The sequence below is a fragment of the Pinus tabuliformis genome, chromosome 3_1, assembly GCF_031772625.1.
Source record: "Pinus tabuliformis cultivar Carrire ecotype Pingquan chromosome 3_1, CPIR1, whole genome shotgun sequence".
Taxonomy (NCBI): domain Eukaryota; kingdom Viridiplantae; phylum Streptophyta; class Pinopsida; order Pinales; family Pinaceae; genus Pinus; species Pinus tabuliformis.
Window position 1 is genome coordinate 100,772,515 of NC_142301.1, and position 26,226 is coordinate 100,798,740.

Here is a 26,226-nt window from a genome sequence, read left to right on the forward strand (position 1 = left end):
GAAGAACACAAGTAGGAAATGCAAATCAGTTTACTGCAGTAGGATTTTTGATTTGTTAGATTCAGAAATTTTCATAGATGCATCATACTAAACACAGTTGATTCAGTATTTTGGATGCTTCTCAGTTGCAGTAGTTGCAGTTGCAACAACAACAGATGAGAGGGAGTTGCAGTGCAGATGCAGAGTTGGCAGCAGCATGGCAGTGTCAACAACAACATAGATGCAACATCAGAGTTGTGCAGTAGTTGGTGGTCTGTATGGCTAGGCATCAATAGTGTGACAGAAGGTGGTATGGAGACAGGGTGTTGGAGCAGGGTGTGCAACACTAGAACATAGTCCTCGCTAAAAGGGAGTGTTGGTTTTTGTAGCATCGGATGTGTTCTAGTCTTGAAACTTGGTGGAGAAGCTAGAATACATGAAATCTCCATAAGGCAGAAATCATTTATGGAAATTCCACCTAGAGATGGCTTAATTAGATTATTAGCCCATTTTTAATTATTTCCTAAGTCTAAACTTAGGAAAAGATGTTAATTAATTAAAATTAATTAATTCAAGGTGAGAATTCTCTAGAAACTCACACAGATCGACGCCGATATGATTCTGGCCCTTGATTAAGTTTTAATCTTGGTCATTGGAGGTTCAACAAAGGATATTAAGAAGAAGTCGATGGGCACTTGGTGAATACACTTGAGACACTTGAGATCGATTTTCCTTGGAGAGTTGATTTTCCATAGTAGCAGCAGTCACTTGCCGGAAGAGTTTGAGCTTCAGGAGGGAAGCAAAGATAGTGAGGGGCAGTGATCCAGAGGAAGTTTTCTAGATCCGGAGAGGCAGCAACAAGAGGTCAAGTTATTCCCAGTGAGGCAGCCCAGAGGACCGCGCAATTGCTTCAGAAGAGCAATTCGATTTAGCTAGAGGAAAAATCGATTCAACTTCCAGAGGCCTGGAAAGTCTTCTAGAAAGCCAGAGAATCATTTTCCTCAGCAGAGACAAGTAGAACAACTTGATCAAAGGCAATTCCAGGCTAGACATCATAGGCAATGTTGCACTAGTTGTTATCGGGATAATATCGGCGCGAGGAAAAAATCGGAAAAAATTGTAATAATCGGGAAAAAATTGGTAATAATTGGGAAAAAATCGTTCGGTACAAAAATATTCATTTTTTTTCAATTTTTTAATATCTAAACCATCTACAACATAAAATAAATACATTGACACTTAAATATGATAAAAGAACTAATATATAAGATGTTTAATATCATTTCTAGTGCTAAAATCACACATAACAGTGAATCATGTCCTGAATAGTAAGTCCGACTCCTGAGTCCCAACTCAGCCTCAAAATATAAAAAAAAAATATAATAATGTATCTCATGAGTAATAATGTCATATACAATGAAATGAACAAAATAACTAAAGTCTAATACTATTGATTTCCTCTGCCCCTCTTGTGAGAAAATTCCATAGCTTTCCCTTTCCCTCTAGATGTAGATGCTGGTGTTGGTGGAGTTGGCAGTGGAGTCTGTTGTGCTCTAGAAGCTGAAGAACTAGGAGTAGGAGCTATAGGAGGTAGACCACGTTCTCTACTGGTGGCAGGGGTAGCCCGAGCAGGTGGTGTCACCTCCTCCTCCTGTTCCTCGGCCTCCTCCTCCTCCTCCTCCTCCTCCCCCTCCACTACATCTTGCACTAACCAATCATCAGCAGACTCCATGAGAGGCCTCTTGGCCTCAACCCTCCATGCAGCAGTGGCGTCAATCCCATCCAATGAGATGGCCTCCATATCAGGTGTCCTCTCAAGTTGCCTCACCCACAATCGAAGATTGTAGTAGACGTAGACCATGTCATTAAGTCATTGGGACTCCAACCTGTACAAGATCATGAAATAATAATTAATAATTATAAAAAAAATGTTGTTTAATGAATTCAAAAATTTATTTGGAAATTTGCAATATTTTAAATTTTTAAGTGTTAACCTGTTGCGCTTCTTGTTGTGTATTTTTTCAAACACTCCAGTTGCGCTCACATCCTGAGGAGCTACATGTTTGGCTGAGCATTGGAATGGCAAGCTTTTGCAAAAGGGGTACCCTGGCACCATACATTCTCCACCATGCATCTACAACAAAATCCTCAGCTGCTGCATCAGTTTTTCCGGGGACATTTGTCCAAAAATAATTGTCTCAATTTTTTTTGTGTGTGCTAGATTTTCTCAGTTTTCTTCCATAGTTTAATTTGTGATGGTTGCAGAGTGAATTATTTTATATTTGTCGTAGCAAATAAATTGTTAAATTTAATTAACAATTAGAAAAATAATTTCCAATTGCTGCAATAGGATTTCATTTTTGGAATTTTCACAATCTTAGCCTAAAGGATGCACCATTATGATTAGACCATCCACCAGCTGTTTTCAGAAAATAAGACAAGAGAATCCAGTATCTATTCCTTCAACCACACTTACAGTAGCAGGGAGGGCTGCATAAATATGCCCAAGTTCCAGCCCCAACAGTCATTTGTAACAGCTATATTCAAGGAGGAGGGCGCCCCATTTTTTGTGACAAACCAATCCAGCTCTGTTCAAGTATTTAACTAATATCTACCATGCCACAGCCTGCATCATGGGCGTCATAAAATCCATAACATCTACCCTCTTATGCTGCATAGTGACTAAAAACTTGCCTTACATTTTACCTCATAACTAGTACACTAATTTATCTTTGTCCGTAATTGATTGACTCGTGTATAATGTTAGTTAAAATTCCATCAGATGCCAATTGAACTTTAGTAGTTATAACATTTGTAGCAAAAGTGTTTAACCTTAAAACCCAACTTAGTAAGCAAATCGTTCAAAACGGAGGAAAATTCTTTGGGTTCTTTCACATATACTACAAGCATTCATTAAAGATTAATCACAAAACAACACATTACTATATGCGTGAAACAAGAATTACAATTCAAAAGAAAATTGACAATAATCATTGCTTCTACACATTTAACAAATGCATATAAAAGCCAATTAGAAAGCAAGTCATTAACTTTAATTCAAACACATAAAAGAGCAAACCTAGTTGCATAGGATCTTAAGTTTTTGAAAGGGAGGAGAACAAATCTTATGTGCATTTCATCCTAAGAGATAAAAGGAAACTAACCTTTAGCCTACCTAATGGATCACCATTAAGAATATCAGTCCCTGCATTGTATAAAATCAAATCTGGTTCAAATGCATTCTGAGCAACCTGTGTTCCAAATGGAGTTAGAAATAAATTGAAGTGTACGATCAATAAACTTGAGAAAAAGCAACCATTTCCTGTCAGAATTGACCAACTGTCATACAAAATTATGCATTCATCTTCATCTGAACAATGCTATTACATTCAATTCAAAAGCTAACCATTACAAAGAGAATATCACCTTGTATGTGACTGAAGAATATGATCAAAGAGACGAGCTATATTGCCTAGCTTTTGAATGTTTGGCTCTTGACCTTTAAGCATAGGATAGTTGATCTAAAAGACTTATTTTCTTAAATGAAATTTTCTTCAATTCACTACAAGATTGATATAAAGTTGTTCCCTCTTGACATTTTAATCATTTCTCTTAACTAAATATCAAACAATAGATTTTCCACTCTCCCTTATGTAGTAGCAACTACCAAAGAGTTGGATATAATGAGGAGCTCAAGCAGAGGTACAACCTGTTGTCACCCTAACTCGCACTTCTTGAGATACAGTCCAAAAGCTCAAGTGCGAATCCAAGGGAAACTAAGAGGGAAGCCACTGTCACCTCACCAGCCCTCTTCTCACTTTAGGTTGGCTCTCCTGCAGCTCAACAAGGGCTTCCCTAGGATTTAAGGCAACGAGTTCCAAGGTGATATGAAGAGTAAATCTAGAAAAATGGTTCCGAAAGAGTTTTAGAATATAAAATTTGATGGGAGGAGCAGAGACTAGTGTCGTTTCATTGGGAAAATGGGGTTAACTTGGCCTGCCTTCAGAAAATATGAATGGATCTAGGGTGATGACTTGGGTTGTCCACTCTAACCCTAGTAGATCCATCTGCTACCTTTTACAAACTCCAAGATAAACTCGAGGGAAAATTAAAAACCTTCATAGGGTTTACAAGAAAGGATCTATCTAATAACAATATAAGAGAAAGCACCCTCACCACTAGATAAGTACATTTGCACTTATTACATTCAAAAATTAAATCCACAAGTCTTAGAAAGATCACTCGCTCAAGAAACCATTGCTCATCTATAAACCCTAGCCATGAAAAAATGAAAGAGGTTGCAACATTCATATGCAAATCATCTCCTCTCAATGAGGTGCATTACCCTTCATTGCATAGCACCAAATCGAAGACAAAAAAACTCCAACAAGATTTTAGAAATTTCAGAATTTGCCAAGGAATTTCTCACCCAATCCAATCATGATTTGCAAATGAGGAAGTGCATCTCTATTTATAGAGAGATGCTCAACTTGCCTTACATTAAAAATATTAATTTCTTTAAGAAAAGCCCCTAATCTAGACTATATAAGGGTATGTTACCCACCAATTTGTGGGTGATATCTATAGGGAAAAAATTTCTCCCAGATGGTCTTCAGCCAGCAGACAACAGCCCCTTGTAGGCACTAGATAGCTCAAAGTGCCATTTTCTCCGCCACCTGAGCCAGCAATGTGGTCCCTTGCCCATCTGTTATGATCATATGTTTGAAGGCAGGCCTTCCAAACTCGAAGGTATGGCTTATCATTGGACAATTGAGTATTTTTGTTTATTTATCATGGACACTTTGGGGATGGATTAGTGGGGGGATTTAGTGGAAAGAGTGGATTAGGTATGTACTCTTGTCTCCTCTGCCCTCTGGATGGTTAACCTCGTATTCTAGTCCTGTGGGAACTCTTTTATTGGCCACTAGGCTTTAGGGATGGCACTACATGGAAAAACCTGATTTTGGTTGCGTGGTCCCCGCTTCCCAAAACCATATACATCACTCCCCTTCTGCTCATTACAACCTCATTCATCATATTTCCCATCCGGGCCCACATTTGTTCATTACATCCACAAGGAGTTAGCCTCCCCCTCCCATTTTCCAAACCTTGGGTTGAGCCTGGAACGATGCCCCGAAGGTTGATGCAACTATAAAGAAAGAAAAAACATATTTGGCCAATTTCAATAGGGAATTGTACCATAAAATGCAAAAGATGGTCAGGACATACAAATTTTGCACGTGGGCAAAAGCCAAACATGAACTCTACCCCTTATCCATGGCCATCACTCTAGTTCCTATGGACCCTAGATGAGCCCCCCTCCATCCTTAAGGAACCCATGATTGTCCCAACCCTTGGTGGCCAATGACCTGCCCCACCTAAAGGGGGTATCTACTGTTGTATCCTACATATCATGCTCTCATCCCCTGGAGCCTCGAGTAGTTATAAAAGAAAAATCAATAAACAACAAAAAGCATATGAAGAAGGGTGGAAAAACAAAGGTCGGGGTAACTCATGTACCACAATTGCTCCCTCCTACACTCATATACTCAAGTGTGGGCTTCCCCATATTAGCTACCCTTGTACCATGGCATGTGGCCCAGAGCTTCCCCTTCACCCCATTCCATTCCATCACTATATCACATGCCACCTACCATTTGATGGATGTACCATGGACATGTCACCCCCTTTAGAGGTTGAAACCACCTAATAGGGTCCTTGGTTAACCCCCTTTTGAGCTTGGAGACACCTATACATGCCAAAGCCCACTATGGAAGGGCATGCCATTATGAAGTGTCCACTTGTGTTTCATGATTTGTAAGCTCTTTTACTTGATTACTCTAATGATTTGTTGTACTGGAAGGCGAGGAGACACATTGGATCTTATGCAGGATTGTAGGTGGATCTCCATTTGGGGTTCGGTCTCCCTATACGGGGTCCAAGCCCTTTAGAAGGTCACATTGGCACTTGTAAGGTGAGCGTAGAGAGCCATGGGCCTCCACCATAGCAGAGAGCACTTGATAGATTCCCAGCACCACTAAGTGTTTGTTCATGTTCCACCTTTTGGATGAGGATGATGCACCTAGATCACCATGCCCAACCAGCTTCACACTTGTACCACACACATGGGAAAGGTTCTAGGGTCCAGATGAAGATTTGGAGGGTTTATGTCATCGTCCTAGTCCTTGCAGATGGTTTATAGGCATTACTAATCCACTTGGAGACCCATGAGGATGTCATTGTGCCCCCACACCCACTTGGGGACACCACATGTGACTTGCTTGGATATCAAGGGGCCAACCCCTTGTTCACTATGTTTAGAGCCTATTCTCACACTTTGTCACACCTTAGCCTCCACGAGGTATTCTCAATGGCCCAATGACTCATTATGTTTACTATTTTGCCCTCTTGAAAGACTTATCTTTCTATTTTGGAGCTATCTTGGTGGGCTTGTCACCAAGTCGTATCATTATTGTACATTATTTTATTATTTGGGGCTTAATTAGGCCTAACTAGGAAAATCGAACTCATTAGGAAGGATATAAATTGATGAGAGCTCATTTGAGTTTCATCATCACTTGGATTTGGATCATTTGTTTCTTCTAGAAATTTCGTTGGGCCTTTTGATGGATGAATTGGAGATCTAAATGCATTTTGATGTTTGGAAGAGCTTAATGTCTTGTCTTGGAGCTTCGATCTCTTTGCATTTTGATGATTGGAATAATTTGGCTATACTTGTGAGTACCTTTTTCATGTTTATTTTTGTCTTATAAATTGTCTACGGAATATTTTCGTTCACGAAGTTGGTGTAGTTGCTCTTTATGTCAAGTTGTTATCTTTGTGAGGGATTTTCATATGATCATTGGAAGTATGGTGAGTTATTGTCCTAGAGGCAAATGAATGTTCATGAATTGCCTTGACAAGTCATCATTTGCAATATAAAGAAGTATAAATTTCCCTTTGTAGCCTAGTTGTTGCTTAGGCCATACGAAGTTGTTGGGGAACTGCTTGGTTGGAATTAAGCATATCTAAACGTTGATTTCATTTGACTCCATTCTCCCAATTGGCCAGGCACTTATCTAGTCTGAGGTGATCACCAAAAGAATATCTTTTACACCTCCTTTTCCTCTATTATAGACCTAACCCTATTGGGTCACCTAGGGCATCAAGCGAAATCTTTTGTAGCAATTCAAAACCCTTGAATATTGGTCCATTACTGCACTGGGGTTTTCTCAAGAGGTCCTCCAAGTTTGAGACAAAGCAGACGGTGGAATCCCGAGATATAGCAAGCCCTAGCCATAAGACCATCTCTTTCCCTAGGTTGATTTGGGGTTAGTGTTCTCACTTGGATCATTGCATTTAAAATTCAAGAAAGAATTTGTCCATGATCCTATTCTCCTCCCTAAACTAGTCAAGCCCCTCTAGTGTTGATCAACTCCACATCATTGACATAGTTTGGGTCCACTTTGGTTCTTTGTGGTTCCACAACTTTATAACTCAAATTCCACAAAGATTGCATAAAAACAACTTCTCCACAAGGATTCTTAGGTCAAGGAAGCTTGTCAAGGGACATTCCTCAAACCTAGGCTTAAGCATCCTCTTAACCCTTCCTAGACAGCCCATCACCTTGCTTCTTAAGCAAGTAAGCCACTCAATTGAGTCTCTCTAGTGAATAGGTTCTAGGGATCACTATCCACCCATTCATTAACATATTCATCCTTGTGATTCCTCTTATATGTTGAAGTTTCTAAGTTTACTTAGTTAGAAACCCTCCATGCACTTTATCTGATTTATTCCTACCTACTTGTTATTTTCCTTAATAAGTTAATTACAATGTAAATACTGAAAATAAACACTAGTGCATGCTCAACATATTACAGATCAACAACTAAAAAGAAACAAAAACAAACACACCATATGACACCATTATTTTTGGACCAATGTCTCTGTTGACCACTACGTGTCAACTAGCTGTAGCAGTACACCCCCTTTTTTCGAAAAAGGGATAGCACCTGATCAACGTGTCCATGCCATTCGACTACCATCATCAGCCCGATCATGTTATGTTGTAAACTCAGTCTGCATGTGTAAATTGTAAATAATCTTAGCAGATCTGTATCATGTATGTAATTACCTAGGTAAACCTAATTTTCTAGTGATGATCTACATTCCGGAAGGTTTTTTGTCTCACCGATCCATGATCGGCAGAGTTTTCCTTCAGCGTAACCCCAAAGCCGAAATGGATTTTGTCATTAGAATCTTAGGGGAGTCCTAGTGTGCTAAGTCGAATCTATGTAAAAGTGATTTGGGAATAATCGTAACTATTTGGTTAGGTTATTCCAAATTGCTTGATCTGCTAGATTATATTTGTGTCGCAAAACTAGGTGGTCTATGAGGGTCTATGTCAAATGGGTTTTCCCCCTTGAGATGTAAAAGTGTAAAAATCATGATGTAAAGTGTCTTGAGGGTTAGGAAATGTTTTATCCCCTCATAGGTCCTAGGTCCTAGGTAAAATTCCCAAAGGCTAAGTTCGAGGGTCCAAAAAAAAAATAAAATTAATAATAATAATAATAATACATATATAATAAAATAAAAAAATTAAAAATAAAAAAATACATAAAATAAAATAATACTAAGTCAAAGTTTTGAGGAAATAAATGCAAAATTTTAATTTTTTAATATATTAATATGCATTTAATTTAAAAAATGTGAAATTTCCTCGACATTTAAAATTTCGACGAATGAGATTAGAAGAGATTTTGATCCTCATCGACGGTCTAGATTACTTTGACATGGATCACTTGAACTAGCTGTTGGGAAATTTATCTTTAAATAGGGTGTCAGGGGTCATTTGAAATCATTCAATCTGGGAGTCTTGTGCTAAAGAAAGCTCTCTTGTAGTCATTTTTCATGTGCAATAAAGAAAGACTTTGGGGTTGAACTCTTGCTGGTGTTACTCTTCTGGAAATGCTGTAAGATGTTTTATTTTTGTGCATAATTTTAATTTCAGCCAGTGATGATAGCTTTATAAAGAGTGATTTTAAACAAAGGTATCTTGTTTGGTCGCTAGGGTTTGAATGGTAGTTAAATTTCTGAATATGATGGCAGGTATCTCCATTAGATCTAGATTTTAGTATCGTTTTCTCCCTCTTTGTTAATGGTTGAATTAAGTTGTGCAGGATATCCTTGATTTTGAGTTTACCAGGCGTTCGGGGAAGTTCTCGGCTGAACCAGCCAACTCCCGGATTGCATTTTCTGAAGAGCCCAGTTGGTTTTGATCCCGGGCTTATCATTAGAATTTCTGTTGCGGATGCATGAAGGGTTTTCTGAAGCACCTCATATCAAACTTCAAATTCTGAAAATATTTCTGTGGCATACTGATAAATATGGCTATTTAGAGCCTTTGAACTGTAATGTTGTAATTATTAGCTGGTTTTAGGGTTTCTAGTTTTGTTTCTTGCATATTTTGTTTCTGGGTGTTTGTTTTTGTCATTAAAGGTTGCAGATCTGAAGGTGAGATTCAATCTTGAAGCCAGATCTAGGCCCTGGAGGGTAAGATATGGCCTCAGGATCAGCTCTAGTAGGAATATTTGCTTCAGAACCACTTTTTTGCAGGTGCACGTTTCTATTATTCAAGGGTTTGAAAATCCAGCAAATTTTTATAGGGGTTAAATTGACAAATCTGAAGCAGCACGATTCAAAATTTCCATTAAAATTTTCAGAAAATTTCTTCAAGGGTTTCTGGGACACTGGTTTGCTACTTGCATTTTTAGTTTTTTTGTTGCTGCCTAAGGTTTCATTTTTATTACCGGAAAAAATTCGAATTTTTCTGTGGGCAATCCGATTTTCCCTATGGCTCCCATACCCTGTCCTCTACGTGCTGCCATCTAAGTTGCCGGAAACGGCTACCCTAAGCCCCAAAACAACATTTTCCCGTTTCAAATTCGGAACTGGGAACAAAACGCCGGAAAAACGCCAGAAAAACGTTTTGGTGCCGTTTTTTGTTTTTGGATACGGGACTTTTTTTTTCAAATGGCGCTTTTGTAGAAAAAAACGTGCCGTTTTAAAAAATTGAAAACGTTTTCTGAAATTCTGAAACGTATTTGGAAAAATTTTAAATGTTTGACAACAAAAAAACGGTTTTGAGGTCTACCTGCCGGGAACAGCAAACTTAAAATTGAAAATTCGCTACACGCATTACAAAATTGCTTTACTAACTTATATGCATTACTAAACCTAAGCTATTTGTTGTTGCCTTATTCATAACCCGCCGTTTACTTGCTGCTGCGTTGAGAACTTAAGCCGCCATCGAGACAGGTTGCTGCTGCGTTACTTGCTGTTCAGTAACCAGTTTGGACACCAAGGAGAGTTGAAACTTGAGAGCCGAGTTGAAAGCGCTCAGCACTGTCTGTTCAAAGAATCTAAAATCAAGTTGAGGACCCAAGACTCGAGCGTTGTTTGCACGAGGTATCAGGTATGTAGCATTTAAATTTACGGGTATTAGTCTTTAGACTCTTAGAGTTTAAGATTGTTTCACCGTTTGAGTTTTCAATAATATGCAATATGCTCGGTTTGTCAGTTAAACGTCCAGATTCCAGAAGGAAAACACCATGTTTAAGTTTAGTTTGCCATCCGCAAATACCAGATTTATTTCGTTTTATTTGAAGGCTGACCAAAAGCTGCAAAGCCCATATTTTTGTCTCCCAACACGCTTTCTTGAATTGCATCACACAAACCTGTGTTTGATTCTGCTTTTGCATCTATGCTGCTGGAGTTCCGAGGCTCTGCTAACATTAACCTATTGTGACCTTGAAATCTCAACCACAGGTTTATGACATATGTGCTTCCTAAAGTTTGTTTTTCCAGTTTCTTAATATGCTTTTGAGCATACTTGAATATATTAACTGTGATTTCATTTGTCATTTATCGACTTCTATGCCATCATGTAGTTTTGATTAACGTGTGTTTGTTCCCGATGAAGTTCTTTCCAAGTTAGTAAATTCACTCTCTTGGTTTCCGATTGAGAAACCTCAAACCTGTTCTTGGAGCTATATAAAAGAAGTTAACTACTTGCCATTTTCTTGAAGTTTCATCAACCCTATTTTACTGTTTTTGGATGTATTATGCTTTTCTTTGAGGCACAATTCAAATTTTATCGATCTACTTGCTTACAAATCTTATGTAAACTCTTTAGCGTATATATTTTAATGTGGCTTGATTATAAGTCTTCGACTTTTAGTTTACAAAAGGTATTTTGTTATTTTACACTATATTTATTTGCCATGCATAGCATGTACATGTTGAGATTTCTCGCTTAATGAGGGACATTCTTTTGTCTCGTATATATAGAGAGGCTCAAAATTTCAAATAAGTTTCCAAACACTGTCATACACTCAAGAAATTATACTTGGTTGTCTTAAAGTAAGGCTTTGTGGCAAAATATGCTAAGGCAAGCACATAGTTTTGTCTATCACATGCAAACTTTCACGGCAAAACTTCTATCCAACCCTTATGGGACATGTAGCCATTTCTGGAATCCTCCACTAGAACCTGTCCGTGGAACCAAGGAAAGAAGATCAAGTAAAATAAATGTAGCAGCTGACTCCACCAGATAGGACGATTTCTAGATGCTTCTAACATGATCCATGATGGGATTTTAAACAAAAAATTACCAAAACCTTTGCAGTTCAAGATATTTGAAGCCCATCTGTTGAACTGATTCTCATTTCCTACATAAAAAATTAACAATTTTGGAACAAGAAGCAAAGCTAGCAGAAAAACAAAAATAAACCAGAGCAGCGGTTGATATAGTGAACCCCAGTGACATCCCATCACCCAAAATTCTTGCCATGTCCATTTCAATGGAGCTGCTTTTAAATTTACAGAGAATGGCCTTATTTGGCTATATGCATGTTTTCCAGAATCCTCAACTGCCTCAGGTTCAGGTTCAGAAATTTGCAATAAAACCAGAATAAACGTAGTATTTTTTCCTTCCAATATATAGTTTGAGGTTTAGGCTTTGACCAATTACAAACAATAAAACAAATTCTGAAAATATAATAAAAATAGGCTGTCTTGTAACCAACTTTGCTATAGGGGTGAAGCATAAAAGTTTAAAACAGAATGTCAGAAACAGATATATTTAATAGTACATTAAATGGCAGACAAATTGATCATTAATCATTTAATGACATTCATATTACAGACATAAACAGTTTCACCATAAAGTACATAACAGTGGTACATCATTGGTCCTATCCACTAAATAATAATAAATATTTTTAGTTGGGACAGAAATTCTTAATTATCAGTATCTGGCAATGAAAATAGTGACCATGCTATATGCAACCATGCTGTATTTTTAATATATGATATATTGATATTTGTCAATTTTCTTTTTCAGTTTCATTTACAGCATCATCATCATCATTCATGGCAACTTCAAGTTCAGCCATTCATGAGGCAGAGGAAGTGGCACATGAAATTGAATCCACCCCTGGGCCTAAAGTTGATCCAAAGTCACCACTTTGGAAATATGTATCTACTGTTGGGAAGATCCAAGGAGGTGGATCATTGGCATGGGTTTGCAGCGAGTGTAAAAAGGAGTATAAGGGATCATACACACGGGTTAAAGCACATTTGCTTGCGTTAAAAGGCAATGGGGTTCGAATATGCAGTGGCCCACCTAAAGAGAATGGGGCAGATGGAAATGGTTTAAGCAAGGTAAAAATTGCAAAATATCAGAGAGAACAAGATGAGGCAGATGCTAAAGCAAATGAGGCAAATCCTACCTCCCATTTAAAACACCCAACAAGGTTGGGAGCATCTTCATCAAAGCCTCCACTTCATTCTCATGGAATTGTTGGTTCAAAGCGGTCAAATTTGGGACCACTTGAGAAGAGTTTTAATAATGATGCTCGAGAGATAGCAGATGCAGCTGTAGCCCAATGCATTTATGCAAATGGCCTTCCCTTTAACCTTGTGCGATCTCCTTACTGGGCAAAGATGGTAAAAAGTTTGAATGAAGCCCCAAGAGGGTACAAGAGCCCTGGATATGAGAAGATACGCACCACATTGTTGAGTGCTCAAAAGTTAGATTTGGAGGCTAAATTAGCCCCCATTCGTGATTCATGGCTCATTTCAGGGGTGTCCATCATTTCTGATGGATGGAAAGATCAAAGAAATAGGCCTTTGATCAATGTGATTGCTCAGAGCCCACATGGGGCAATGCTTTTGAAGGTAGTGGATTGTGAGGGGCAGATGAAAGATTCTCAATTCATTGCTAACATCTTGATTGAAGCAATTGAATTGGTGGGGCCTAAAAATGTTGTCCAGGTAATAACTGACAATGCAACGATGTGTAGAGCAACAAGCCTAATTATTGAAGGCAAATATCAACACATCTTTTGGACCCCTTGTGTTGTACATTCATTGAACCTCATGTTGAGCAAGTTGGGGAAGCAAATTGAGTGGATTCGAGTTATTTTTGAAGAGGCAAAAGAAATTCAAGCCTTTATCACAAACCACTACATGTCCCAAGGCATCTATAGGGAATTTGCTAAGTTAGAGCTCCTTAAGGTACCTATACTTTAAAGTGTAAACTTTAAAGTTTATTAAATATTTCATGGATTCTAATTTCTGACTCTAAATTCAAATATTTGAATTGAATTCTCAAATGTCATGATTCGTGAACCATAATAGGTTATTCAATCAAATTATAATTTTTAATTTGTTGAAATTTGAAACATTGGCAATTTGACCCCTGCAGGTTGCTGAGACTCGATTTGCTTCTCACATCATAGTCTTAACAAGGCTCATGCAGGTGAAAGATGCATTACAATCAATGGTATGCAGTTCTCTTTGGAATCAGTGGAGGCAATCCCAATCTGATAGAGCACAAGCAATGAAACGGTTGGTTGTTGATGGTGAATGGTGGGATAGGGTGGAGTACCTCTTGGCATTTACTAAACCAATTGTGGATTTGCTCTGTATGTTTGACACAGATATGCCTAATCTGAGAGAGGTGTATGAGGGCATTGATTCCATGATAGAGAAGATAAGGTTGGTTATAAATGCCAAGGAGAATGACCCGGATGAAATCTTATACAGAGAAGTAGAAGATATAATGACCAAAAGGTGGAATAAGATGACCACCCCATTGCACCTTTTAGCCTATGCAGCGAATCCAAAATATTATGCTGCAGAGTTGCTATGTGATCCAGAAAGAAGCGCACCAAACAAAGACCTAGAAGTCATAGAAGGATTTAAAAATGCTTTTAGAAAGCTTTTTGTAGATCCTGAAATTGGGCTTCGGATTCGTGCACAGTTTTCTCATTTTGTGGGATCAGAGGGTTGGGGTTGTGATATTGAGTGTATGCGGGACAAAAGCAGATTAAGTCCAATTGAGTGGTGGAACTTCTATGGTGGGGCACTTCCACATATCCAAAAATTGGCCATCAAGATCTTGTCACAGGTTGCTAGTTCCTCTTCAGCAGAAAGGAACTGGAGTACATACGGCTTCATCCATTCAATGAGGCGAAACAGATTGGGCTCTAAGAAGGCTGAGGAACTAGTGTATGTTCATTCAAACCTTCGCCTTCTGTCACACAAGAGAGATGAATACAAATTTGGGCCCACCAAATTATGGGACGTGGAACCAGAGTTGCCTGACTTGGATATGACATTGAATGCCATGTCTCATATGAATTTGTTTGATTCGGAGTCACCAATAGGTGGATCTTCAAGTGGACATGGCAGCAATGTTCCCAGTGCCACTTCTAGAGAGGATGTGGAAGTGGAACATTATAGTGGCATGAATGAAGACATATTTGATGATATGTAAATGTAATTTATGATGGTGTTTAAACTTTTGAACAACCATATGAATTATAATTTATGAGTAATGATAGTAGACTGCCAGTCATAGTTCATTTTGTACTTTGTAGTATGTACTATGTAGTAATTAGTATGCATTATTAATTTTGGTAATGATGGTGTCCATGTAACTTGTCATGTTGATAACTTGATGTTTGAAATTTGAAACAAAAACTTGATGATATGTTGAAACTTGAAACTTGAACCATGAATGTTTTAATAATCGTTAATGATGTTGACAATGTTGAATGTTTATGGCATATGTTGAATTGACGATGATGAATCATGATAGATCATAGATGATAATCTAGATTCTGAAATATGAATGGTAACATGAAATTTTTATTTTTAATATATATATATATATATGTGTGTGTGTGTGTGTCGTTTCTTGCCGTATCGTATCCAGATTTTTTGAAAATTTGCCGTATCCGTTACAAACCCCGTACTCGTATCCGTTTTCTGGTAACTTAGGCTGCCATCCCTCAATCGCTTCCAAAACCTGCAAACAAGTGGCTACCTGCTCCATCTACTACGCAGCTCTACGTTTCCCTCTACGCTGCATTTTCCTTGCTCCATTTGCAGCTTCAATGTTGCCATAACTAGCGTGCTGCCCACCTGCTCCTCATCACTATCATCGATCTGCATCCTCAAAAACACTTCCACCATTGCCATACCTCGCTTTGTCCACGACTTCCAAACCTGCAAAAATGCTGCCAATCCCTCTGCGTCTTCACCCCCGAGCGTCCAAATCCACGCACCTTTATCCGCATCCTGCCCCCACTACCCATTCACGCTGCCAGTCCTTTCCCAAACTGCTATCCATGTAGCCTACTCCACCTGTGTTTTCCCTCCCAAAGCACGCAATCCTCTTGCTGCTACGATCTATCCTCAAACAGCTATCCATTGAGCTACCATCTGTGTCCCTTCCTGCGTGCTGGTCAGCCCCTTCTAAGCTCGATTTCCCTTCATCATTCGACCCACAGCAAGCAAGCAAACTTGCAAAACAAACAAACTTGCAAAACAAACCCATGTCATCCCATCGCTCAGCCTCTCTGCCTGCGTCGAGCCTCTACACGTACCTGCATTTGCATCTTTTGTTTTCTTTTTGATACGTCTAGATCTAGGTTTTAGATTTTGATTAAATTTTAGTTTTAGAGTTAGGTTATATTTGTAATGTTTCGATCACATGAGTGTTATTATAATTAGATCTTAGGGTTAATATAATTAGTTTTTATTATTATTATTATTATTATTATTATTATAAACTTTTAGTTTTAGATTTCATTTTACTTGTATATATTTATTGTTTATTTTAAGTTTCATTTTAGACTTCTGTTTATTTTGATTTTAATCATTTAAAATAAAAATAAAAAATATAAAAATCATAAAATCATAATTTTTTTCTTTTTTAGGTTTTGGTTTGGTCTTATTTTAGAATTTAGTTTTTATTTTATTAAAAATAAAAAATTTTGAAATATTTTGTCACATTTAGTCTTGGCATATTCACTTAAGGATTTGTCGCATTTACAATTTTGGGTGTATCCTTTTCGCTAAGGCTAAAAGATTTTAAATGTGGGATTAATGTTTGTCATTTTTATATAGTCAAACGTGCTTAAATTTTATCTAAAGATTAGCTATATGAAAGTGGTAACTGGTTAACAATTAAATTTTATGGTTATTCAAAGCATTTGATCTTTTGAAGTATAATTGCTAAAGCTTTGTGCATCTTTTGAATATCTTGCATCTGGTGAAATTAATCATTGCTTGGATTATATAATGCTCGTTACATGTTGGATATTTTGTAAATATTTTCAAGCAATCATTAAATTACTTCATAAGCAGCAGCAGCTAATTAATTACTTGGTTTTCATTGACTCCATAAGGCATTGGTATTAATCATTTTTGATCAAATTATAAATCTTGAGCCTTAATCGAGTATTTGATTGCCTTGTTGTGTCTCCCGAACTAGCTGGTTCCCAGTTGGTCTTCCTTTTTCCCATAGGGTCTACCCCCCTTAGCCTGCTTCAAGGAGACGACTTAAACAGAGAGATCGGGGATCAGGGTGACAGCCCCCGCTCTGAGCGTTGTCGCGGTGCCTAAACACTCTGTATGACAACAGTCCCTAGAAAAACCCAATGTGGGAAAACCGGTGCAACTATCTAAGGGTTTTCTTATTAAGCAATATCAGAGTACAATCTGGGTGCCGAAACTGGCCTACCTAACAGAGAATTTCCTTGGCAATAATACCTCTTGGTTTCTGACAAATCTCCTAGCTGGAACCCTAGATAATCCTTCCGGCAGCTCCTCAGCATCAATCTACCCCATAAACCCCAGCATCTACACAATCTGGACTACATCAGCCTCTCCTAGTACAACGCTGGCCCTGCGTCAGCCTATCTTGGCCTGCGTTAGCCCCAAGAGGCCCTGCGTCAGCTCTTTGAGCCTCTGCGTCAGCTACACTAGCCTCTCTGGTGCTCTGCGCAGCACTTAGCTGCCTCTGCGTGGCCCTGCGTGAGCACTGGCTACTCTACTGCTCTCCCGGCACTATCTCTGCCTCTTTGTCTCTCTGTACTCAATGCCCCTCAACTGCTCTCCGATCACTGATTCTATCTCTCTTAGCAAACCCCGCTCTAGAGAATAGAATGACTAATCACTCTGGTGTACTTCTCCAAGTGACCCTCAAGCCTCCTCTTATACTCTTCCTGTTGACATTTCAACAGTCGAGATTAAGTCCCTAATCAACGACTAAGATTAGATCTGGCTTGATCCATGTCTTTTGGACCATTCTAACACAGATTGATATTAATACACATTAATATTTTATTTTCCCTAAGTTTAGACTTAGGGACTCCATTAAAAATATTAATTATTTTAATATCTCCTGATCTGTTTAGAATCTGCCTAAACCCTTTCTGGGTATTGGAGATCTCATGTGTCCCAACCTCTCCACTAAATTTCGTGGCTAGAGCACATCTGATGCTACCCCAAATCAACACTCCCTCTTAGAGAGGACTGCGCTCTAGCAATACTCCTCATTGAGTATTACTCTGATCATCTGGCATCGGTACCTATGCTGATGCTAGGCCTTCTTGCCCAACATCCTCTACACTGCTGCCCATGGCTGCCCATGGTTCTGCCACTGCCACTGCTGCATCTGTACGACAGCTCCCTCTACATCCGTGCTGCTGCTGGTCCTTTCTCCTAGCACTACATCCGCACTGCACCTCCTCTCATCATGTTGCATCGTGTTGCCAACTGTTGCACTGCAACTTAGTTACTGAGAAGTAACTAATCTCCCAACTGACCTCCCTGTTGGGCTAGAGACACTCACTGATGCTGAAGCTCCCTCTGCCGCTGACAAGTGCTCCCTCTCTAACCTCTGTGTTGCTGCAACAACTCCCTGCATCTCGCACCGTTGCACACCTCTCTGTGCCTTCCTGCACTGGTGCAACACTCTTGTGCCTATCGCACTGCTGCAGCTTGTTAGCCTTGCGCTGTCTCGGGACTCCTGCACTATAGCTCTCTCTACTACTTCATCCGCATCCATCTCTACTCGACTCAGCGAGTCTTGCTACTCCTCTTCAGGGCTCCCATAGGAAGGTCTAATCCAAGAGGCTGGGTACCTCGAGGATCCTACCCCTCATCGCCTGTAGTCCGCTTGACTACAGCTCGATGTCTCCCCACTTTCGCTCAAGTGGTGCGTGTGCACTCATGGCACAGTGATCGTCTGTCAAAACTTCCTTCTCTGCCCGTGTTGGAGCTACCTTAGTCTCAGAAGACTCTTCCTTACTCTTCTTCCTTGGACACTGGGTCGCATAATGACCCAGCTCCCCACAGTGGAAGCACTTGATCTTGGAGAGATCTTTCTTCTTCTGCTTTTCCTGATTTCCCTCAGATGCTAGGGCCACATCTTCTTCCTCCTGCTTGACTTTGATCCCCTTGTTGCTGCTGCTCGTCTTCGACTGCTATCTGATCTCTTCCTGGCGAAGAGCTGCCCACATCTCGTCCCAAGGTGGAAGTGTCCCTCTGCCCAGTATACTCTGGACGAATACTTCCCAGTGTTTTGAGACAACATTCAGGGTTGTCCTCACCATTAGCTCCTAATCCGGTGTCGCCCCTATAGCAGTCAACTAATCTCGGATCTCATTCAGTCCTCCGAGGAAGGTGTCAATCGATTGTCCCTTCTTCATTTGATATGACCTCATCTGATTCTCAAGCAGCTTTCTTCTTTGCATAGAAGTATGCTGGTACAGCTTCTTGAGATCCTCCCACATCTCAAATGTCGTTTCCTTCTCGGCTATGTGTGGTACTACATGATCCTTGACCTCGTCAAGGATAATGCTCTTGGCCCTCGCCATCGCCTCCTCGTACCTATCATTATCACTGGGGTCGACTGGGACAGCTATTACCTTCAAGGCGAAGTTCTTGACACGATTCCTGTCAAGTATGGATAAGATTCTGGCCTTCCAGACTGCAAAGTTCGATGCTCCGTCCAGTCTATCCTGGTCTCTTACTCCATGTAGTGCCATGATGCTCCTCTACTTCCCTCCTGGAAGTTCTATGTTCGACTCCTCTGAGTCGCTACTTCCCGTCTAGAAGCTCTCTTCTGGACTCCCTCTGAGTCCTGATTTCCCTCTTGGAAATCCTTCTGCCGCTTGTCGAGATGCCCCCTACTCTGATCGTCATGTGCAACCGCACCACTGATCTGGGTTCCTCGGCTGGAAACCCTCAGTAGCAACTCCTATGGCCTTAATCTGTCAGGTACTGTTCTGACTACAGTACCTCACCAGGTCCACTCTGCAATATTCCTTTAGCCTTCTAAACCCCAACAATTGCCTATTTGTGGACTGCATCAGCCCCTCTCTGCCTCACGCTGGCCCTGTGTCACCCCTGATGGGTCTGCGTCAGCCCTCGGAGGCCCTGCGTCACCCCTCTGGGCCTCTGCACAGCTCCCGACTGCCTCTGTGTGGCCCTGCGTGAGCCCTGGCTGGCTCTGCGTCACACTCCTTGGCTTTTGCGCTGCTAGAAACAACAACTGTCACCTCGAGACAGCTGTTTTCTGCTGCTATTGCTCCGCTCGGCTGATGTCTTTTAGTCCTCCTGTGATCTGCAATCACGCTCTGATACCATGTTGAAGTTTCTAAATTTACTTAGTTAGAAACCCTCCATGCACTTTATCTCATTTATTCCTACCTACTTGTTATTTTCCTTAACAAGTTATTTACAATGTAAATACTGAAAATAAACACTAGCGTGTGCTCAACATATTACAGATCAGCAACTAAAAAGAAATAGAAACAAACACACCATATGACACCATTATTTTTGGACCAATGTCCCCGGAAAAACCCAGTGTGGGAAAACCGGTGCAGCTATCTGAGGGTTTTCTTATTAAGCAATATCAGAGTACAATCTGGGTGCCAAAACTGGCCTACCCAACAGAGAATTTCCTTGGCAGTAATACCTCTTGGTTTTTGACCAATCTCCTAGTTGAAACCCTGGATAATCCTTCCGGCAGCTTCTCAGCACCAATCTGGACTGCGTCAGCCTCTCCTAGCCCAGTGTTGGCCCTGCGTCAGCCTATCTTGGCCTGCGTCAACCCTAGGAGGCCCTGCGTCAGCTCTCTGAGCCTATGCGTCAACTACACTGGCCTCTCTAGTGCTTTGCGCAACACTTACTGCCTTTGTGTGGCCCTGTGTGAGCACTCGCTACTCCTGCGTCACTCTCTCTAGCTGCTCTGCTGCTCTCCCGACACTATCTTTGCCTCTCTATCTCTCTGTACTCAATGCCCCTCAGCTGCTCTCCGATCACTGATTCTATCTCTCTTAGCAAAACCCACTCTAGAGAATAGAATGACTGATCACTCTGGTGTACTTCTCCAAGTGACCCTCAAGCCTCCTCTTATACTTTTCCTGTTGACATTTCAACGGCCGAGATTAAGTCCCTAATCAATGGCTAAGATTAGATCTGGCTTGATCCATGTCTTTTGGACCATTCTAACACAGATCCATATTAATACACATTAATATTTTATTTTCCCTAAGTTTAGACTTAGGGACTCCATTAAAAATATTAATTATTTTAATATTTCCTTATCTGTTTAGAATCTGCTCAAACCCTTTCTGGGTATTGGAGATCTCATGTGTCCCAACCTCTCCACCAAATTTTGTGGCTAGAGCACATCCGATGCTACCCCAAATCAACAATATATTGGGTCTCCTCCCATTGGTGAAAATTCATAAAGAGCAGGTAGCTATAGCTGAAGTGACAGTGGGCTATTGCTCCATTGTTGCCACTTGACCTAGTAGTTGCTCTATAGGATCCCCTCCTATGATCCCTGCTAGTTTGAGTGGTAATAGGGTAAAAAGCCCTCTTCTCTAATTAAGAAATCTAAAATACAAAGGAGGGCTTGTTCAAAGACACATGTACAATGATCTAATCCCAAATCCTCAAAGGAATGACATGCCCACATGTAATGGCAAGCAAGGGCTCCATAATACAACGTCCAACCTCCAAAGGTTCCCTAGAAGCTCTCTAAAACATATATATGCCCAAGAAATTCTTCAAAGTGTGCCAATTTGCATACCATGCCCCTTCTAAGTGGATATGTGGGCTTCCAAGGTGTAATGTCCCTAAATGGAAATTAACAACAAATACCAAGCAATGAGCTAGGAACAACAAAAATGAATCAAACCACGGACACGAATTTAAACACAATGAATTCAATAGAATAAACTAAGCCATTTTATTAATTATATGGAAACTGTGTACAAAATATGAGTTGAAATGATAGAACCTGGCTTGCTTCTAAGAGCATGCAATACCTAGGTGAGAAACTAAGTGAAATGTCCAGTTGAAATAGCCCAATCTGCCCAAATGCATTGCCCAAGAATTTTTGTTACTACTATTGTTGCTGTGGGAGGAAAATCGTATTATTACCCCTCAAAACTGCTCCAAAAATTCTGAAAAATTAGGGGGAGGCTCCTCACACAGAAACTAACAAAACCCAGAAAAATCTCAAAGACCCAAGTGGTAGAAATGGCTCCCCAATTAACTGTGCCTTGTTCTAGAAATACTTTTGCTGCTGGCTAGATTCAACTCTCTGTTTTGGCCTTCAAAAGTGCTCAGAAAATTTTGCCAAATTAACTGGAGCCTCACCACATAAAACCCACAAAAACCCTAAAATTGTTTGGGCTAATTCCAATTGTCCCAGAATGCCCACAATAGTGCAAAGTTCCCAACCACTAGGATGTGTGTCCAGCTAAAAATCTTTGTTGCAAAATGGCTCCAATTCCTCCCTCACACTACTGGAAATTTCTCAGATAAAATTCCTCCAGCAATAATAGTGAATTTCCAACCCAACTCCTGCTCCAAATATCCACTGTAAATCTTGGCTCTGAATGATGCTCAAAAGACCTTGTGCAGGGCCTTGGAGAGAGAATTTTGATCCCCTAGAGAGTGGAGTTCTCAGTCTGGAAAATTCCAAAGAGAAACTCGTCCTCCCTTAAGGAAATTTTCTGCAAATTCTCCAACCCAAATTCCACTGGTTAGCTACTCTCCTAAGCTTCACGAATTCTTCTTCTGCTTCCTCTTGGAATTTGCACTAGTTGAAGATTTGTTGTGAATTGGCTCACCAAATGACAGAAATTTGCTCTCAAAATCTCTCCTAGTGTGGCACTCAAAGTTCATCAAAGAGAGGTGGAATTCTCGCTTAGAAATTCCTTGTGCTAAACAACATTAATTAGCTTGGCTAAGCAGCTCAAGCAAACTCTCTACTTCTGAAAATGAAATGCCAAAAGACGTCCAAAATGAGACTCTCCTCCTTTATTTATAACCGTTTCTCCCCCTTTCTTTGTGGGCTCCACCAATTCGACCTCCCCTCTTCATCACTTTCTCTCTAATTTCATTCTTCCTAAGGACTTCGATTCCTTGTGCTAAACATCACTGGTTAGCTTAGTTAAGCAGCTCAAGCAAACTCTCTAGTTCTGAAAATGAAATGCCAAAAGATGTCCAAAATGAGACTCTCCTCCTCTATTTATACTTGTTGCTCCCCCTTTCCTTGTGGGCTCCACCAATTCGACCTCCCCTCTTCAACACTTCCTCTCTAATTTGATTCTTCCTAAGGACTTCGATTTTCCCTTTTGAGTGGCCCCCACAACCCATTACCATTTTAATTTATCTTTTTCTCCCAAGTTTAGCCTCCTTTTCTCTCCAAAATTAAGTGTTGCCTTCAAGATCTGCTTTTTCCTAAGTTTTATATGCCAAAATATTTATTAATCACCAAAATTGCAAAATTGAAAATTTTGCTTAGCAAAATTATTTATTGGGGACATGACAGACCTCCCCGCCAAAAATTGCTTGTCCTCAAGCAATTTCTGAACAAGTGCCCTCTCTATTTGCTGACCCAAATCGCTACTACAAATGATACTAGGGTCCCAAATGTGCCTCTGAGTCATCCCTATCCTCAACACTATCATGTCGTGAAGGAGTCCCTCGATACGAGGATCCCAAGCCATCTTGATCAATGTGAAGCACCCCTGGCTCCACTCATTGTCTAACCTGGTATAGGCATCCAAAGCCCTCCACATACCATCAGTAAGTAGAGCATCATGATAATGTAAAGCCCTCTCAAACTCCTCACGCAGCTGCTCTATTGAGTCACCAACCTCATGCACTCCAAAGGAGACCTCTGGATGATACAATTCGACCCCTGTGGAGATGTGTTAGTTTTTTTATCGTTGGGAAGCATTGGACAGGTGTTCTAGTCTCAAATTTGGCCAAAGAAGCTTAGAAAGCCCTCCACATACCATCAGTAAGTAGAGCATCATGATAATGTAAAGCCCTCTCAAACTCCTCACGCAGCTGCTCTATTGAGTCACCAACCTCATGCACTCCAAAGCAGCCCTCTGGAAGATACAATACGACCCCTGTGGAGATGTGTTAGTTTTTTATGGTTGGGAAGCATTGGACAGGTGTTCTAGTCTCGACTTTGGCCAAAGAAGCTTAGAAAGCCCTCCACATACCATCAGTAAGTAGAGCATCATGATAATGTAAAGCCCTCTCAAACTCCTCACACAGCTGCTCTATTGAGTCACCAACCTCATGCACTCCAAAGGAGACTTCTAGAAGATACAATTCGACCCTTGTGGAGATGTGTTAGTTTTTTTATGGTTGGGAAGCATTGGACAGGTGTTCTAGTCTCGACTTTGGCCAAAGAAGCTTAGACACACAAGAACTCTAGAACCCAGAAAAAGCTTCAAGAGAAAACACCTAGGGATTGCACAATTAAGTTAATTAGTCAATAATTAAATATTTCCCAAGTCTAACTTAGGAAAAGTGATTAATTAACAGGAATTAATTGAGAAAGGTGAGATTTCTCTAGAAACTCACATGGATTGGCTCGAAGATAATCTTAGCCATTGATGAAGATTTAATCATGGTTGTCGGTGAGCCAACGAGAGATTATAAGAAGAGGTCGAATTGGTAGATTGAGCTATCCAGCAGCAACAAAGAAGAAGAGTTCGAGCCAGAAGTGACGTGGGAGTAAGAGGGAACAGATACAGCATATCCAGAGGAGATTTCCAGTTTCGGACAGTCAGTAGCAAGCGGCCGAGTTATTCCTCAGGAGGCTGCGCAAAGACTGTGCAGGCAACTTCATAGAGGCAATTCGATTTGGCTAGAGAGGAAGTTGATTCAGCTTCCAGAGGTTGCGAAAGTTTTCCAGAGGGACGAAAAATCACTTCCAGAGTTAGCATAAGGCAAAACGACTTGATCAGAGGCAGTTTTCAGGAGTGTGAGTTACAAGTTGTGCATAAGCAGTGCAGAGGCTTGTGTTGGGGTTCTAGAAAAGCTAGTGTCTGAAGCTAAGTTGTGTCGGGATTGCTTGAGGAGATAGAAAATTCTCTCTAATAATTTTTGCCAGATTACCTTGGTGTGGATTGCCTAGTGAGGGCATCTAGATTCTGTACTCAGATTTGTTGCTGCTATAAATTATAATAATAAAACCCTCATCTGTTGCATCGATTTTCCCAAATTGGGTTTTTTCGGGGACATTTTTCAAAAACAAAATGTCATATTTTTATGTGTGTGCTCTATATTTCTCAATTTTCAGCATTTTATTTCTGCCGTGTTTATACTGTGAAGAAATTGCAGTGTGATTAATTCGTTATTTTGCTGTAAAAAAAATAAACTGTATAATTAATCAAGTTAGAAGAATTAATTCCAGTTGTTGCATTTCAAGGAAAATTTCACATGGTATTAGAGAAAGTTTAACAAATCAGTGGCTCAGAGACAAAGAGGGAGAAATTCCCAGTTCAGAGGGAGCAACAACACAATTTTCCCCAGATTTGTGCAAAGCCAGCCAGGCAGTGCGAACTATTAGGCAGAGGGATTGATTTTCTAGTGCAGGTGGCAGGAAAATTCGCAAAGCCCAGTAGCAGTTCCAGCAGGTGGTGGTGAAGGCGAGAAGTAGTTCCGGTGAGTAGATAACAAAGTTCATTGAGAAAATCTCGGCGTAGTGTTTTTTGTTGTAGCAGATCAATGTTGGGTGGAAGAGAAAAGCACACACAAAGGAATTTTCGGAATTTCTCAGAGGGTTTCCTGTTTCAGGAAGGAAATCTAAGATTTCCAGTTGCAGGAGAACATAGCAGTTTTGCCAGTCAGCCAGTGGAAGCATCAGGAGCAGCAGATCGTGTACCAGATTCTAGAGGACTTCCGGAAGGTTCACTGAGTTGCTTAGTTGAGGTAGCAGGCAGTGCAAGTACCAAAAAAGGACATCTAGAGGAAAGCAGTAGCAGATCTGCACATTTCCTAAGGAAGTGCGAGTAATAGAAGAAAGGCCAAGATGGAAAGAGAAGGAGATTTCCAGATCTAGTCTCTAGTTATTGAGTTTCACAAATTTTGCAGCTTTCTAGAGATGGTTGTACAAGATTGCCAGAGGAGGTCGTGTGAGTTATCCAGAATGCAGATCTAGGCAGCATATTGACTTCTAGTTGTTGGAGGCAGGTGTCGGAGGAAGTGCGAGTTGCAAAGCAAAGAAGGGTCCCAAATAGGAACCGCACTCAAAAGGAGATAGTGAGGCACTAGATCCAGGATGAGGAGAAGCTGGATACCTATAGCCTATGCATATCAAGCTGGGAAGGGTCCATAAAGGAGCAACAATAGTTTTTGATTACTCTTGATATGGATCATTACCCTTATTACCGGGGCCCACAGTATTCAGTCGCAGATGGATCAATGTTCAAGATGGCACAGTCAGTTCTTGAGGGACTGTTGCAGTACTAGTTGTAGCGTAGACAGTTACTAAAATAAAATAATGTACAAAATAACTAACTTTTGGTGACAAGCCCACCAAACTAGCTCATAAACAAA

General features: G+C 40.3%; 1 protein-coding gene across 3 annotated transcripts in view; it reads right to left on the bottom strand.

Moving 5' to 3' along the window:
* Nucleotides 1-26,226, bottom strand: part of HDA2 (histone deacetylase 2) — a 334,444-nt gene that overhangs the window by 40,124 nt on the left and 268,094 nt on the right. Inside the window, exon 11 of one of the 3 annotated variants that reach the window (XR_016255679.1) lies at nt 3,155-3,230. The exons of 1 other annotated variant lie outside the window; for it this stretch is intronic. Coding sequence is in view for 1 of the 2 variants with exons in the window: in XM_089410849.1 (XP_089266975.1) it covers nt 3,144-3,230 (87 nt within the window). In the remaining variant the exon portion in view is untranslated. Of the gene's footprint in view, nt 1-3,143; nt 3,231-26,226 lie in introns of all 3 variants that reach the window. One more of the 3 variants, XM_089410849.1, reaches the window with a different exon arrangement.